Source organism: Coregonus clupeaformis, chromosome 20, assembly GCF_020615455.1.
Source record: "Coregonus clupeaformis isolate EN_2021a chromosome 20, ASM2061545v1, whole genome shotgun sequence".
NCBI lineage: Eukaryota > Metazoa > Chordata > Actinopteri > Salmoniformes > Salmonidae > Coregonus > Coregonus clupeaformis.
The window spans coordinates 54,445,726-54,462,263 of NC_059211.1; the positions used below are offsets into that span (position 1 = coordinate 54,445,726).

At 46.3% G+C, this 16,538-nt stretch overlaps 2 protein-coding genes across 4 annotated transcripts in view; one reads left to right on the plus strand and one right to left on the minus strand.

Moving 5' to 3' along the window:
• The first annotated feature begins 36 nt into the window (after window positions 1-36).
• Window positions 37-12,353, plus strand: r3hcc1l (R3H domain and coiled-coil containing 1-like). 3 transcript variants are annotated; one of them, XR_005994587.2, is made up of 8 exons: window positions 37-119; window positions 589-1,113; window positions 1,437-1,630; window positions 4,299-4,369; window positions 4,765-4,860; window positions 5,165-5,305; window positions 11,054-11,400; window positions 11,476-12,353. XR_005994587.2 is itself a non-coding variant. In XM_041840961.2 (7 exons), exons 2-7 carry the CDS (start codon window positions 598-600, stop codon window positions 11,107-11,109), a joined length of 1,074 nt encoding a protein of 357 aa, XP_041696895.2. In that variant the 5' UTR covers window positions 37-119; window positions 589-597; the 3' UTR covers window positions 11,110-12,353. The 3 variants fall into 3 exon arrangements, 2 of the variants coding, with proteins under 2 accessions (XP_041696895.2, XP_041696896.2); XM_041840961.2 differs by having other exon boundaries at window positions 11,054-12,353; XM_041840962.2 differs by having other exon boundaries at window positions 594-1,113; window positions 11,054-12,353.
• Window positions 12,354-14,555: 2,202 nt separating this feature from the next.
• The window catches only part of LOC121534314 (lysyl oxidase homolog 4), a 33,141-nt gene continuing 31,158 nt past the window's right edge, over window positions 14,556-16,538 (minus strand). The window contains exon 15 of the mRNA XM_041840960.2: window positions 14,556-16,538. This exon is cut by the window's right edge and continues 23 nt beyond it. Within this exon, the coding sequence (XP_041696894.2) occupies window positions 16,491-16,538 (48 nt within the window). The 3' untranslated portion in view covers window positions 14,556-16,490.

Below are 16,538 nucleotides of genomic sequence, written 5' to 3' on the forward strand. Positions count from 1 at the left end.
CAGCAATTGTAGTATAACGTCATATACATGCGACACTGTTTTTTTCCCCTTCTAATTCTAAGCATCCGGCGGTTTGTTGTACGGTGGATATCTAGCCAAGTAATAAACTACGGATTAAGGTATCTTGCTAATGCTTATGACATATGCGTTTATGATTTTAAAGAAATCATTGAATAGAATGTCTTGCTTACAGTGCGTTCTGTGTTTTGGTGTATTCGGGTTATTGCTAGCTAAACTGAATGCATACTGCTGCATAACGCAGCCAAGTGTATCACTCAAACACCAAAACCCCGTTAATGACAACGAATTAGCAGAGAATGTAGTTAACCAGTTTGGACTTGTATTTAATTTAGTACAGTATAGGTGTGTAAGATTTGTACATACAGTTTTAATGGTTTTATGTACCGTGGCGCATGCTTGCTAGCTATTGAATGACTGAGGGGGGTTATGCGAATTAACTAAAGAGAATTGGAGAGAGAGGCCTAGCTACTCAATGAACCTATCATGTTCCCCTTCACATGTATAATGGGTGCCATTTGGGATGCATCCTTAATATGATTTGTGCCCCCTCCTTTCTCTTCTGTGTAGGACAGTTGTATGGTGATGGAGGGGGAACAAACTCAAGAGGACAGTACCCAACCCCAGCCCCCCGTGTCCTGCTCCAAGAAGCCAGACAAGTCCCTCTACCAGCCCAAGAAGAAGCAGGACGGCCCCAAAGATAAGGCCCAAACCCAGGGAGACGGCAAACCAAAGCCCAGGCCTCGCTACACGGACAAGGCCCGAAAAAACGCCAAGAACAAGAAGGACAAAGGAGGGAAGACAGGAGGAGAGGGGAATGGAGTCCTAAACGGTGAGGCCAAACTGGAGGAGAGGGTAGAAGGAGGAGGGGAGAAAGGGCCACAAAATGATGGACAGGCTGCTACAGCCAATCAGGAAGGAGATGGAGTTGTGGGCTCGCGACTGGAGGGAGGGAGCGAGAGTTCTCCTGAGAGAGAAGGGGGATCCCGGGAGGGGATAGAGGAAGGCCTTCAGGAAGAGGAAGAGGAGGAGGAGAGCTGGGACGCTCTCTTTGATGACGAAGGAGAGTGTTTGGACCCCCATGTGCTAGAGGAGGTGAGTCTGCCTGTGTGTATGTCTGTTTGAAGAGGTGAGTCTGTCTGCCTGTGTCTACCTGTGTCTGTCAGGAGGTGAGTCTGTCTGTCTGCACCCCTAGAATACTGCTATAACACTCAATGTATGTCTGCTACTTATTAGTGGTACTATTGCTGCAATGCTGTTAGTAACACATCCACTGTTCTGTCTATAGTTGGGCATATTTAGTAGTTTTGCTTACTAGTCTCCTACTCTCTCACCCTCTCTCACTCTGTCTCTCCCTCTCTCTCTCTCACCCTCTCTCACTCTCACTCACACACCCCTCTGCCCCTCCCCTCTCTCAGCTGGCCATAAAGCAGGGGAGGAAGAAGCGGCCGGTGCAGGAGGCCAGGTTTGACTACTACAGCTTGGATCAGGATGGAGAGGGGGACGGAGACACTGAGCTCAGAGAGGATGAGCTGTCTAACATCATAGAAATCTACGACTTCCCCACAGAGTTTAAGACTGAAGACCTGGTCAAATCCTTCCAGGCCTACCAGTACGTACCAGCCTTTACTCCTATCAGTATGTCATTCACCAGTACACAGAGACATATATATATATTTAGAATATATATGGCTCTGCCAGTACATATACTGGCAGTGGCATCTTTTCCTGTATAGTTCACCCAAATTACAGCTTGTCTGCATCCTAAATGGCACCCTATTCTCTATAGAGTGGCTCGTTTGGACCAGGGGCCCATAAGTAGTGCACTATATAAGGAATAGGGTGCCGTTTGGGACACATCCCTCGACTTACCTCATCTTAGGGATACCTAGAACGTAAGCTACTATGGGGTCTGGTCAAAGTAGTGCACTACAGGGAATAGGGTGCCATTTGGGATGCACCCTTATCGAGTATACTTGACTATGGACCCCATGTACCCTCCTCTCTTTTTAGGGCCCTATGTTGTCTTTTTTTAGGAAGTTCAGAGGTTCCGTCAAATCTCATTCCACCCTAGTCCCTATCAATACACGGTGAAACCAGTGCTCCATCTTGTCAAGAGGTAGCCAGTGCTCCATCTTGTCAAGAGGTAGCCGGTGCTCCATCTTGTCAAGAGGTAGCCGGTGCTCCATCTTGTCAAGAGGTAGCCGGTGCTCCATCTTGTCAAGAGGTAGCCGGTGCTCCATCTTGTCAAGAGGTAGCCGGTGCTCCATCTTGTCAAGAGGTAGCCGGTGCTCCATCTTGTCAAGAGGTAGCCGGTGCTCCATCTTGTCAAGAGGTAGCCGGTGCTCCATCTTGTCAAGAGGTAGCCGGTGCTCCATCTTGTCAAGAGGTAGCCGGTGCTCCATCTTGTCAAGAGGTAGCCGGTGCTCCATCTTGTCAAGAGGTAGCCGGTGCTCCATCTTGTCAAGAGGTAGCCGGTGCTCCATCTTGTCAAGAGGTAGCCGGTGCTCCATCTTGTCAAGAGGTAGCCGGTGCTCCATCTTGTCAAGAGGTAGCCGGTGCTCCATCTTGTCAAGAGGTAGCCGGTGCTCCATCTTGTCAAGAGGTAGCCGGTGCTCCATCTTGTCAAGAGGTAGCCGGTGCTCCATCTTGTCAAGAGGTAGCCGGTGCTCCATCTTGTCAAGAGGTAGCCGGTGCTCCATCTTGTCAAGAGGTAGCCGGTGCTCCATCTTGTCAAGAGGTAGCCGGTGCTCCATCTTGTCAAGAGGTAGCCGGTGCTCCATCTTGTCAAGAGGTAGCCGGTGCTCCATCTTGTCAAGAGGTAGCCGGTGCTCCATCTTGTCAAGAGGTAGCCGGTGCTCCATCTTGTCAAGAGGTAGCCGGTGCTCCATCTTGTCAAGAGGTAGCCGGTGCTCCATCTTGTCAAGAGGTAGCCGGTGCTCCATCTTGTCAAGAGGTAGCCGGTGCTCCATCTTGTCAAGAGGTAGCCGGTGCTCCATCTTGTCAAGAGGTAGCCGGTGCTCCATCTTGTCAAGAGGTAGCCGGTGCTCCATCTTGTCAAGAGGTAGCCGGTGCTCCATCTTGTCAAGAGGTAGCCGGTGCTCCATCTTGTCAAGAGGTAGCCGGTGCTCCATCTTGTCAAGAGGTAGCCGGTGCTCCATCTTGTCAAGAGGTAGCCGGTGCTCCATCTTGTCAAGAGGTAGCCGGTGCTCCATCTTGTCAAGAGGTAGCCGGTGCTCCATCTTGTCAAGAGGTAGCCGGTGCTCCATCTTGTCAAGAGGTAGCCGGTGCTCCATCTTGTCAAGAGGTAGCTGGTGCTCCATCTTGTCAAGAGGTAGCCGGTGCTCCATCTTGTCAAGAGGTAGCCGGTGCTCCATCTTGTCAAGAGGTAGCCGGTGCTCCATCTTGTCAAGAGGTAGCCGGTGCTCCATCTTGTCAAGAGGTAGCCGGTGCTCCATCTTGTCAAGAGGTAGCCGGTGCTCCATCTTGTCAAGAGGTAGCCGGTGCTCCATCTTGTCAAGAGGTAGCCGGTGCTCCATCTTGTCAAGAGGTAGCCGGTGCTCCATCTTGTCAAGAGGTAGCCGGTGCTCCATCTTGTCAAGAGGTAGCCGGTGCTCCATCTTGTCAAGAGGTAGCCGGTGCTCCATCTTGTCAAGAGGTAGCCGGTGCTCCATCTTGTCAAGAGGTAGCCGGTGCTCCATCTTGTCAAGAGGTAGCCGGTGCTCCATCTTGTCAAGAGGTAGCCGGTGCTCCATCTTGTCAAGAGGTAGCCGGTGCTCCATCTTGTCAAGAGGTAGCCGGTGCTCCATCTTGTCAAGAGGTAGCCGGTGCTCCATCTTGTCAAGAGGTAGCCGGTGCTCCATCTTGTCAAGAGGTAGCCGGTGCTCCATCTTGTCAAGAGGTAGCCGGTGCTCCATCTTGTCAAGAGGTAGCCGGTGCTCCATCTTGTCAAGAGGTAGCCGGTGCTCCATCTTGTCAAGAGGTAGCCGGTGCTCCATCTTGTCAAGAGGTAGCCGGTGCTCCATCTTGTCAAGAGGTAGCCGGTGCTCCATCTTGTCAAGAGGTAGCCGGTGCTCCATCTTGTCAAGAGGTAGCCGGTGCTCCATCTTGTCAAGAGGTAGCCGGTGCTCCATCTTGTCAAGAGGTAGCCGGTGCTCCATCTTGTCAAGAGGTAGCCGGTGCTCCATCTTGTCAAGAGGTAGCCGGTGCTCCATCTTGCCAAGAGGAAGCCTACAGTATGTGGTAGTGATGAGATGTTAAAGGTGTTTGTGTGTCTGTAGGCAGAGAGGCTTTGACATCCAGTTTGTGGACGATACACACGCCCTGGCTCTCTTCAACAGCCCCATAGCAGGTGAGTCACACACCTTTTTAAAAAGAAAAGGATAAGCCATACACTCTGTTAGCTCTGTCCGATACAATCATTTATTCACACACACCTTATCACAGGTGAGCTACACCTGACCAAAAGTGAGGGTTACAACTGAACATGTTTCATACCTTATGGAAAGCACCGTCTGTCTCTTTTCTGTGAAACTTTACTAAAGGTGTTTGGATGGTAAAATGAAGTAGTGGTCAACGTGTTAATGATTTTAATTGTAGAGCTGACTTAACTGTCTTCTCAGTCAACACTCAAGCCAACATTTTAGGTAAGCATTTAGCAACTGAACTCTCCATCTCTCTCTCTCTCTGTCTGTGTCTGCGTGTTCTCGTGTGTGTGTGGTGTGTGTGTGTGTGTGTGTGTGTCAGCTCGGGAGGCTCTGAGGACCAAACATCCTCTGTTGAAGGTCAGGTCTCTGGCTAAAGCCTCCGTCACCACCAGGGCAAAGGCTCGCAGCTGCTCAGGTACTAACTATCCTCTCTTTCATTCATCTGTCCTTCCTTTCCTTTATCCTCCATCATTCAGAGTGTTTCTGGAACTCTTTCTTTGACCTGTTCTCTCTCTCTCTCTCTCTCACTCACTCTCTCTCTCTCTCTCTCTCTCTCTCTCTCTCTCTCACTCATCTCCTGTCTCTCTCTCTCTCTCTCTCTCTCTCTCTCTCTCTCTCTCTCTCTCTCTCTCTCTCTCTCTCTCTCTCTCTCTCTCTCTCACTCATATCTCCTGTTCTCTCTCTCTCTCATATCTCCTGTTCCCTCTCCTCTCCTCCAGACTACCTGCTCCCTACTAAGGAGCGTCCCCAGACCAGTGCAGTGTTGGCCCGCAGGCTGGTGATGGGGGCGCTGGGTGTCAAGAGTCCCCAGAGCAAAGAGCACCGCGAAGCAGAGAAAAAAAAACTGCAAGATGCCAGAGGTACGTGATTAAAGGGGCAGTCTGGAATTCTAACAATAACAAGAGGTTTACCCGCCACTTGTTTTGGTAAATAGCTGAGGGATGGGGCTGGAGAAATGTAACCACTCTCAAATTCATAGACGGAGGTATGTATGCAAGGACTGACTGTCCATGAGATCAGAATGATCGTTTTAACCATGTTTTGAGGCTATATAGCGTTTTTAGTGTCACAATTATATTGTTTACAAACAATGGAGTAAAACAGGCTTATATTTGGGGTTGTGATGGGGTACGACCAATGATGTGGATAAACCCTGGGTGATTAACCGGGGGGCGCTGTTTTGAAGCCACCGCAAAGTGATTTTGGTACTCCTCCGTTGTAAAAAAGATTTTGGAAGCTATAGAAATGCATTTATTAATGTCTACATTCGTTTTTGACAAGTATATTCTGTTACAGACACCTTAATGCATACTTTTAAATTATATTATTCAAACTGAACATAAAAATAATACAATAAAATGTTTTTAAGAAATACTTAAATACATGTAATTTTGTCTTTGAACCATGTAATTGAAATACTGTAGAATTCCGTTCATTCCGATGGAGGGCTACTCCTACTGGGGAGTGCCTACATGGCAGACCGGTGGCTTCAAAGCCACTAACACGCCAATAAGTAGCATCAGCAATCCAGGGTTTATATAAATCATTGGGTACGACAGTTGAAGTAAGCTGTCATTGAATGTTGCTACCACTAGGGGGTGGTGTTCTGTCAGAGTGAAGATACAGATGGTGATGTCTCAGGACCATTACATTTTAGTCATTTAGCAGAAGCTCTTATCCAGAGCGACTTACAGTTAGTACATGAGAGACTGAGGACAATGCTCTCATCTAGTGTTCTATAAACACACACTGCACGTCCTGGAAATAGGATCCAGTCATGTCGTTTAAGTGTAGCCTTGCTACCAAAGACCAGCTGTTGGGGGAAAAGTGGTGTCCTCACAAGATACAAATATAGAACAGATCATCAGGAGGAACTGACAACTAGATGTTTGCTGGTGGTGACTACTTCTTGCACTGAGAGAGAGAGGAGACCCATATACAGTGTGTGTGTGTCAGGGTCAGGAGAGAGAGAGGAGACCCATATACAGTGTGTGTGTGTCAGGGTCAGGGTCACTGAGAGAGAGAGGAGACCCATATACAGTGTGTGTGTGTCAGGGTCCTGAGAGAGAGAGGAGACCCATATACAGTGTGTGTGTCAGGGTCAGGAGAGAGAGAGGAGACCCATATACAGTGTGTGTGTGTCAGGGTCACTGAGAGAGAGAGGAGACCCATATACAGTGTGTGTGTGTCAGGGTCAGGAGAGAGAGAGGAGACCCATATACAGTGTGTGTGTGTCAGGGTCCTGAGAGAGAGAGGAGACCCATATACAGTGTGTGGGTCAGGGTCACTGAGAGAGAGAGGAGACCCATATACAGTGTGTGTGTGTCAGGGTCCTGAGAGAGAGAGGAGACCCATATACAGTGTGTGTGTGTCAGGGTCCTGAGAGAGAGAGGAGACCCATATACAGTGTGTGGGTCAGGGTCCTGAGAGAGAGAGGAGACCCATATACAGTGTGTGGGTCAGGGTCACTGAGAGAGAGAGGAGACCCATATACAGTGTGTGTGTGTCAGGGTCCTGAGAGAGTGGGTTTGGTTTCTGGTCAGTTAGCAGAACTCACAGCTGACACACACTCCCGTCCCTCGGGCTAAACGTTTCCCGGAGTCGTCCTCACTCTCTGTGTTGCCGGGCAGAACCTCTACTCTATAATTTCCCTGTTGTTTATTTCTGCTCCCAGAGGATATATAGTAGATACATAAAGCCAGAAGGACCAGTCCACTCTGGTGGATTTAACAAGTGACATCAAATCAAATTTTATTGGTCACATACACATATTTAGCAGATGTTATTGTGGGTGTAGCGAAATGCTTGTGTTTCTAGCTCCAACAGTGCAGGAAGATCTAACAATACACAAAATACACATGTAAAAGAATGGAATTAAGAAATATATAAATATTAGGACGAGCAATGTCTGAGTGGCATTGACTAAACTACAGTAGAATAGAATACAGTATATACACATATGAGATGAGTAAAGCAGTATGTAAACATTATTAAAGTGACTAGTCTTCCATTATTAAAGTGGCCAGTGATTCCAAGTCTATGTATATGTATATAGGGCAGCAGCCTCTAAGGTGCAGGGTTACATAACCGGGTGGAAGCCGCCTAGTGATGGCAATTTAACAGTCTGATGGCCTTGAGATAGAAGCTGTGTTTCAGTCTCTCAGTCCCAGCTTTGATGCACCTGTACTGACCTCGCCTTCTGGATGATAGCGGGGTGAACAGGCAGTGACTCGGATGGTTGTTGTCCTTGATGATCTTTTTGGCCTTCCTGTGACATCGGGTGCTGTAGGTGTCCTGGAGGGCAGGTAGTGTGCCCCCAGTGATGCGTTGGGCAGACCTCACCACCCTCTGGAGAGTCCTGCGGTTGCGGGCGGTGTAGGTGATACAGCCTGACAGGATGCTCTCAGTTGTGCATCTGTAAAAGCCGTTGCGCCTTCACCACACTCTGTGTGGGTGGACCATTTCAGACAATCAGTGATGTGTACGCCGAAGAACTTGAAGCTTTCCACCTTCTCAACTGTGGTCCTGTCGATGTGGATAGAGGGGTGCGCCCTCTGCTGTTTCCTGACGTCCACGATCATCTCCTTTGTTTTGCTGACGTTGAGTGAGAGGTTATTTTCCTGGCACCACACTCCCAGAGCCCTCACCTCCTCCCTGTAGGCGGTCTCGTCATTGTTGGTAATCAAGCCTACTACTGTTGTGTCGTCTGCAAACTTGATGATTCCATCAAGGAGTGCATGGCTACGCAGTCATGGGTGAACAGGGAGTACAGGAGGGGGCTGAGCACGCACCCTTGTGGGACCCCTGTGTTGAGGATCAGCGAAGTGGAGGTGTTCTTTTCTGCCTTCACCACCTGGGTGCGGCCCGTCAGGAAGTCCAGGACCCAGTTGCACAGGGTTGGGTTCAGACCCAGGTCCCCGAGCTTAATGATGAGCTTGGAGGGTACTATGGTGTTGAATGCTGAGCTATAGTCAATTAGCAGCATTCTTAAAATAGGTATTCATCTTGTCCAGATGGGATAGGGCAGTGGGCAGTGCGATGGCGACTGCATCGTCTGTGGATCTATTGGGGCGGTAAGCAAATTGAAGTGGATCTAGGGTGTAAGGTAGAGGTGATATGAGCCTTAACTAGCCTCTCAAAGCACTTCATGATGACAGAAGTGAGTGCTAGGGGGCGATAGTCATTTAGTTCAGTTAAGGGAGGATGGGATGGAGGGGGGTAAGTGGTTCCTTTCCTCTCCGTCAGGCCTTCCCTTCCCAGGTGTTGTCTCTGTTTAGCTGCCAGACGCTTCTGCTCTGAAAGAGGGATCATAGCTTTCACCTGGTCAGGAGGGAGCCGGACGGATGGCAGCTCATGGAACTGACTCTGTTTGTTTTCTGGCATGGATGACTTGGAATCTTCTGTTGTCAGGGGAACTTAGAGGACGTTATGTGATCATAGACATTATGTGTCTGTGTGAAGCTCTGTTTAGATTGTTCGATACAACTAGCGCTCCCTCCCCTGCCCCTGGTGCCCAGGGAGCACAAGACATTGAAAATGCGTATTTTCAACCCAAAAAATACTTATTTTCTACAAAGAAATACATATTTTCAACCAAGAAATACGTATTTTCAACATCTTTTCAACCCCAAAAATATGTATTTTCAACCAAAAATTATATTCTCATAAGGTGGGGATGTGCTTTTTATACAGTAACATCCTATAATCATATACAGTCTTATGATTCATGCAGGGAAAAAAGTATTTGATCCCCTGCTGATTTTGTACGTTTGCCCACTGACAAAGACATGATCAGTCTACATTTGAATGGTAGGTTTATTTGAACAGTGAGAGACAGAATAACAACAAAAAAATCCTGAAAAACGCATGTCAAAAATGTTATAAATTGATTTGCATTTTAATGAGGGAAATAAGTATTTGACCCCTCTGCAAAACATGACTTAGTACTTGGTGGCAAAACCCTTGTTGGCAATCACAGAGGTCAGACGTTTCTTGTAGTTGGCCACCAGGTTTGCACACATCTCAGGAGGGATTCTGTCCCACTCCTCTTTGCAGATCTTCTCCAAGTCATTAAGGTTTCGAGCCTGACGTTTGGCAACTCGAACCTTCAGCTCCCTCCACAGATTTACTATGGGATTAAGGTCTGGAGACTGGCTAGGCCACTCCAGGACCTTAATGTGCTTCTTCTTGAGCCACTCCTTTGTTGCCTTGGCCGTTTGTTTTGGGTCATTGTCATGCTGGAATACCCATCCACGACCCATTTTCAATGCCCTGGCTGAGGGAAGGAGGTTCTCACCCAAGATTTGACAGTACATGGCCCCGTCCATCTTCCCTTTGATGCGGTAAAGTTGTCCTGTCCCCTTAGCAGAAAAACACCCCCAAAGCATAATGTTTCCACCTCCATGTTTGACGGTGGGGATGGTGTTCTTGGGGTCATAGGCAGCATTCTTCCTCCTCCAAACACGGCGAGTTGAGTTGATACCAAAGAGCTCGATTTTGGTCTCATTTGACCACAACACTTTCACCCAGTTCTCATCTGAATCATTCAGATGTTCATTGGCAAACTTCAGACGGGCCTGTATATGTGCTTTCTTGAGCACGGGGACCTTGCGGGCGCTGCAGGATTTCAGTCCTTCACGGCATAGTGTGTTACCAATTGTTTTCTTGGTGACTATGGTCCCAGCTGCCTTGAGATCATTGACAAGATCCTCCCGTGTAGTTCTGGGCTGATTCCTCACCGTTCTCATGATCATTGCAACTCCACGAGGTGAGATCTTGCATGGAGCCCCAGGCCGAGGGAGATTGACAGTTATTTTGTGTTTCTTCCATTTGCAAATAATCGCACCAACTGTTGTCACCTTCTCACCAAGCTGCTTGGCGATGGTCTTGTAGCCCATTCCAGCCTTGTGTAGGTCTACAATCTTGTCCCTGACATCCTTGGAGAGCTCTTTGGTCTTGGCCATGGTGGAGAGTTTGGAATCTGATTGATTGATTGCTTCTGTGGATAGGTGTATTTTATACAGGTAACAAACTGAGATTAGGAGCACTCCCTTTTAGAGTGTGCTCCTAATCTCAGCTCGTTACCTGTATAAAAGACACCTGGGAGCCAGAAATCTTTCTGATTGAGAGGGGGTCAAATACTTATTTCCCTCATTAAAATGCAAATCAATTTATAACATTTTTGACATGCGTTTTTCTGGATTGTTTTGTTGTTATTCTGTCTCTCACTGTTCAAATAAACCTACCATTAAAATTATAGACTGATAATTTCTTTGTCAGTGGGCAAACGTACAAAATCAGCAGGGGATCAAATACTTTTTTCCCTCACTCTATGTAATCATATATACGTTCTATATTCTATGTGTAATTGGGTGTGGTTATTTGATTTATTAGGATCCCCATTAGCCGACGCCAATGGTGACCGCTAGTCTTACTGGGGTCCGACACATAACGAAAGACATTACAGACAAAAAAAAGACTTAACAATTGACATACATTTAAAGACGTTAACGTGTGTGTGTCTTGTTGATAGTATTGTCTACTACGAGTGGTATTAATTGCTACTTTCGTACCAACCTCTGTCTCTGTGTCCGGTCTTTGTCTTTCAGAGCAGAAGCGTCTGGCAGCTAAACAGAGAGACGACGCCTGGGAAGGGAAGGCCTGACGGAGAGGAAAGGAACCACTTACCACCCTCCAGCCCATCCTCCCTTCACCGTACGGACTAGACACACCTCTGTTCCCTCTCCCCTCCTCACCTACCATGGGGGCTACACAGCACCCCTCCCTCCCCCCTACGCAGGGCAGCTCTACTGAAGCCAAACTGGACCGAACAGGACTGAACTGAACTTGACTGAGCCAAAGCCCAGAGTGTGTTGCCAGAAGTTTTTATCTTGAAACCTGGTCAGCTTTAGATTCATTATCATTACTAACATTGATAACAGGGTAATATGGACAGGTTTGGATAATATGGACAGGTTTGGATAAATGGACAGGTTTGGATAATATGGACAGGTTTGGATAATATGGACAGGTTTGGATAATATGGACAGGTTTGGATAAATGGACAGGTTTGGATAATATGGAGGTTTGGGTAATAAGGGAAGGTTTACCAGGGTCGTATTCACTAGGAACCAAACGTTGGCCCTGTGTAAGGTGTAATGAAATCATTGTCAACAACAACAACCAACGGATGCCAGATAGGAACTTGTGTTGTACTCTCCAGGGTTGTTGTCAATTCCATTTAGATTCCAGTCAATTCAGAAAGTAAATCAAATTCCAATTCCACATTTTCCTTATTGAAAGGCATTGAGGAGAATTTGAATTTCGGTGTACTTCCTGAATTGACTGGAATTAAAATGGAATTGAACCCAACCCTTATACCCTATTCTGTTTTTATTTACTTTTTATATTGTTTTATTACCAGCTGATAGGGAGGAACTAATTATGACCTATTTATGTTACATTTATTAATCTTATAAAAATAATCTCATTTAGGAAGTGTACCTTGAATCTTCCTCCCTCAGTTTCTGCTAGCGCTAAAGCGAACTGTTTTTAGTTTAGGGGCAGTGTATCAAGCGTCTCAGAGTAGGAGTGCTGATCCAGGATCAGGTCCCCACCAGTCCATATAATCCTATTCATTATGATCTAAAAGGCCAAACTGATCCTAGATCAGCACTTCTACCCTGAGACGAATGAGACATTGAGGCCCAGCTATCTAACTACTTAATAATGATGAGAGAGGACCGATACACCAAATAACATTATGATGATGTCAGTTGCACCCTAACGTTTGTAAAAATGTTTTTGTAAAAACAATGTATTTTAGTTTTCCTATTATATTGTTCAGTGAACAGGGTTTGTCACTATGTTTCTCTTATTGGTGGTTTAATAAATCATTTTTAAACTCTCCTTGCTGCATCTCTCTCTCTCTTCTTGCTCTCTCTCTTCTTGCTCTCTCTTTCTTTCTCTCTCTCTCTCCTGCCTCTTTCTCTCTCTCCTTCCTGCCTCTCTCTCTCTCTGTCCTTGCTGCCTCTCTCTCTCCTTGCTGCCTCTTTCTCTCCCTCCTTCCTTTCTCTCTCTCTCTCCTTCCTGCCTCTCACTCTTTCTTTCTCTCTCTCTCTCCTTGCTGCCCTTCTCTCTCTCTCCCCTTCCTGCCTCTATTTATCTCTCTCTCCTTCCTGCCTCTCTCTCTCCTTGCTGCCTCTCTTTCTCTCTCTCTCACCTTGCTGCCTTTCTTTCTCTCTCTCTTCTGCCTCTCTTCTTCCTGCCTCTCTCTCCCCCTCTTGCTGCCTCTCTCTCTTTCTCCTTGCTGCCTCACCCTCTCTTTCTCCTTGCTGCTTCTCTCTTTCTCCTTGCTGCTTCTCTCTCTCTCCCTCTTTCCTTCCTGCCTCTTTCTCTCTCCCTGCCTCTCACTCTCTCTCCTTCCTGCCTCTCTTTCTCTCTCTCTCCTTCCTGCCTCTCACTCTTTCTCTCTCTCTTTCCTGCCTCTCTCTCCTTCCTGCCTCTCCCTCCCTCTTGCTGCCTCGCCCTCTCTCTCTCTCTCTCTGTCTCTGTCTCCTTCCTGTCTATTTGTTTGTGCATATTTTATGAGTTGGGAGCAATTCCGTTCCAACTCCTGTCAACTCCTGTCAATGGTTGAACATTGCCTTTAAAAGGTGCATAGTCGACAAAGCGTGATGGGATTCCGGCCCATACAGACCCACGACAGTGCTGGGGAGTCGGTCTGTAAGCCAGAAACAACACTATGGTAACTGAAAAAGATAATAAACATGAAACTGAAAGAAACAGCCACTGTGACACCCAGCCCTGCCATAGCGTGGTGTGAGATCTGTGGTCAGGCCATGATAATATCAGAGCTTTAGGCTTTATGAGGAGGTAACATGCCACGGGGCTGCCAGCTTGGCACTCTCACACTAGCCACAATGTGCCAGTCTCTCACACGCTGCTTAGGGCTTGTCCCATTCCACACTTTCATCTTCAGTCTTGAGGACCACACAGACACACACAAACACATACATGGTGGAGGTCTTTATAGGGAGAGATGCCAGCTGTCATGCCCACCCAATGCCCACACGTGTCATGGTGTGGAGGTTGGTAGTTTGGCTCACACGCAGTAGTTGCCAAGCAACCATTCAACCACAGTGTCAACCATGTGTTTAAGATTGGAATGGCACCCTATTCCCTATATAGTGCACTACTTTTGACCAGGGCCCACACAGGGTTCTGGTCAAAAGTAGTGTACTATATAGGGAATAGGGTGCGATTCTGGACGCAGACAGGGAGTCATGAAGTTTCTGCTGAGAGATCCCTAATACTGCTAAGATGAGGATTTATGTATGTAAATTGGAAAGTATTTTGTCTGTAATGTCTTTTTCGTTATGTGTTGGACCCCAGTGAGACTAGCTGTCGCCATGGCGTCGGCTAATGGGGATCCTAATGAATCAAGTCGAAGAAAGAAGGAGGAGGAGGAGGGAAAGAGAGGAAGTTCAAAGGGACTCAAGTTGCTCTGCCAGTCTATATCCTCTGTGATGCTTCTCCAATTAATGACCAGGGTTGTGTTCATTAGTGCAGACCGTAGCGTAACATTTCGCAACGGAAATCGAAAATGTACGTTTCTCATCGGACAAGTTCAGTTTGTCCCTCGCTGTTTCGGTCTGTTTTCTTACGTTTTGCCGCTGAATGACTATGAGGCAGATTTGGGGCTTGTTGACTCTACAGTAGGCCTGACGTGTCTCAGCCTCTCAGCTGTTGGTTCGAATATGGCCTAAATAAGCTTTATCTGACTGCACCATTACAGCTGCAGTCAGACTGAAACTTAAACACACTCATCTCACCGTCATGCCGCAGCTAAAACAAGCAGCATATTGAGTGCATGCCCTAATTTGTTTAGTAAAAACGTTTTCCAGAGTGTGTGTGTCTGAGGGTGGAAACGGCAGTATGGTCCCTGGGTCAGGATGGAGGTCACGGCTCTATATCCACACTGCTCTTTTTAAATGAATCAGGTTTTCCTCATGGTTTATTATTAGGAGTTAAATGTACGTTATATAGCTAATGATAGTATGAATCATCAAATGCTATACACTCGAATGACCATGTACCAAAAGAGACATGTCGTTTGGAAATCTGATGTTTATTGTTCTCTACCATTGCCAAGTATCCGGTGCAATACTTATTAGGTACAACCATCGTGCGTCCCAAATAGCACCTTATTCCCAAAACATAGTGCATTACTTTTAACCAGAGCCCTGAGTAAACTGGTCAAAGGTAATGCACTGTATAGGGAATAGTGTGCTCTTAGGGACACAGACAATATATATACCTGTATTATGAGGTTCACTGGTGTTAAAACAGACTAATGACAACAAGTATAGGATATATCGTAATAAAAAATATATACAAAACTAGGGTTGCAAAAAAAAAGAAAAAATAGATAACTTTTCCAAAATTCCCAGTTGTAGGATTCCTATATTTCCCAGATTTCCTGCTTATTACTTCCTGATTCCAGGAATATTCCAACCGAGATTGCTGGAGAACCTGGGACTCTTGGGAAAGTTACCGGAATTTTGCAACCTTCTACAAAACACAACTACAAAAGGGACAAACGTGTTAAGTCAAAAGTACATCATATTAAGGTATAAATTACAAACCTACAGGACGATACTCTAGAGAGGTCATATTTGCAATACATTACAATATTAATTATTTTTTTAAAGGCTAAATGTTAGCACCATGAAAAATACTTCTCAATGTAATTTCCACACACAAAAAACATTTTTCTTTTTTTTCTTTTTTACAGCGATTACTGCATTTTTATAGCATAAATACTGCATTAGTGAAGTAGATCGATGAAAGCACATGAAGGATAATTTTTGAAGAAAGTAGGTGATCTGATTTGATGATGGACGGACAACAGGCAAGAAAAGAGCTGGAGAGAATCTACCAGGGCCCGGTTTCCCAAAAGAATCTTAAGGATCCTATGGTTCTAAGATGAACTTAGCCTTAAGATGCTTTTGGGAAACCGGGCCCTGGACCATTACTAAGGCCGTGGCCAGACAGAACATTTGTGTGATAAAATTATGCCTTGAGCCAATGGTTTTTCAATGGAAGGCATCTGTTGATGGAAAATGGACAACGGAAATGATTGTATTTCGAAAGAAAACGCACAATACTCACAAGATGTCGGCCTTTGTGTGTATATTTATGATGTATCATACAGGGCACATTGGGAAAAGAGACCTAGTTCTCAATATTTCTTCCCTGTCAAAATAAAGTTTAAATCAAAATGTTTTATGAAAATGTATGACAATGCCATCTTACTGAGTGTACCTTTAAACAAGCTTTACCCCGTTGTCACTAAAAAGGTACAACCATCTTATACAATATACACAGTTTGAGATTTGATAAACATAGATGTTGTTCAATAATACTCATCATGTACCTTAGTGTTACCTTCCTACATAACACAGGAGGCTGCTGAGGGGAGCACGGCTCATAATAACGGCTGGAATGGAGTGAATGTTGTGCATCATTTTTTGTTTCAAGACAAGCATCTCTACTTGAATCTAAATCCTGTTACCATGGTGACACCTGACACCAGTGACAGCTTGATACGATCCGATTCCAACTGGGAAACGTGTCACAACCACCCAAAAGTCCTTTATATGTCTCTGTATATACTCCATCTCTCTCTCTCCATCTCTCTCTCCATCTCTCTCTCTCCATCTCTCTCTCTCTCTCCCTCTCTCAGAGACATGGTTAGCGATGGTGACTGTGCGATGATTACTTGATGTTCAGGTGATTCTTTCTTTGACCTTTTCAGTAACAATTCCCCCCTCCCTTCCTCCCCCCTCCCTCCCACAGTCCATTCTAACCCCGGCTTCCTGGTTCTCCTCCGGCTCCTCTCCCCTGATTGGGTGAGTTGAGATGAGCTGTGGTTCCAAAGCTCTGCCCTGAGACCACCGGTTGGTTGATTGGTTGTTCTGAAGTCTCTCATTGGTTATTCTGTTGGATGGAGACCTCCCATTGGTTCGTACGTTGTCCCGTTGGTTAGAGGAAGTTGTTGGTGATCTGACGCTGGTGCTCAAACAGATCCTC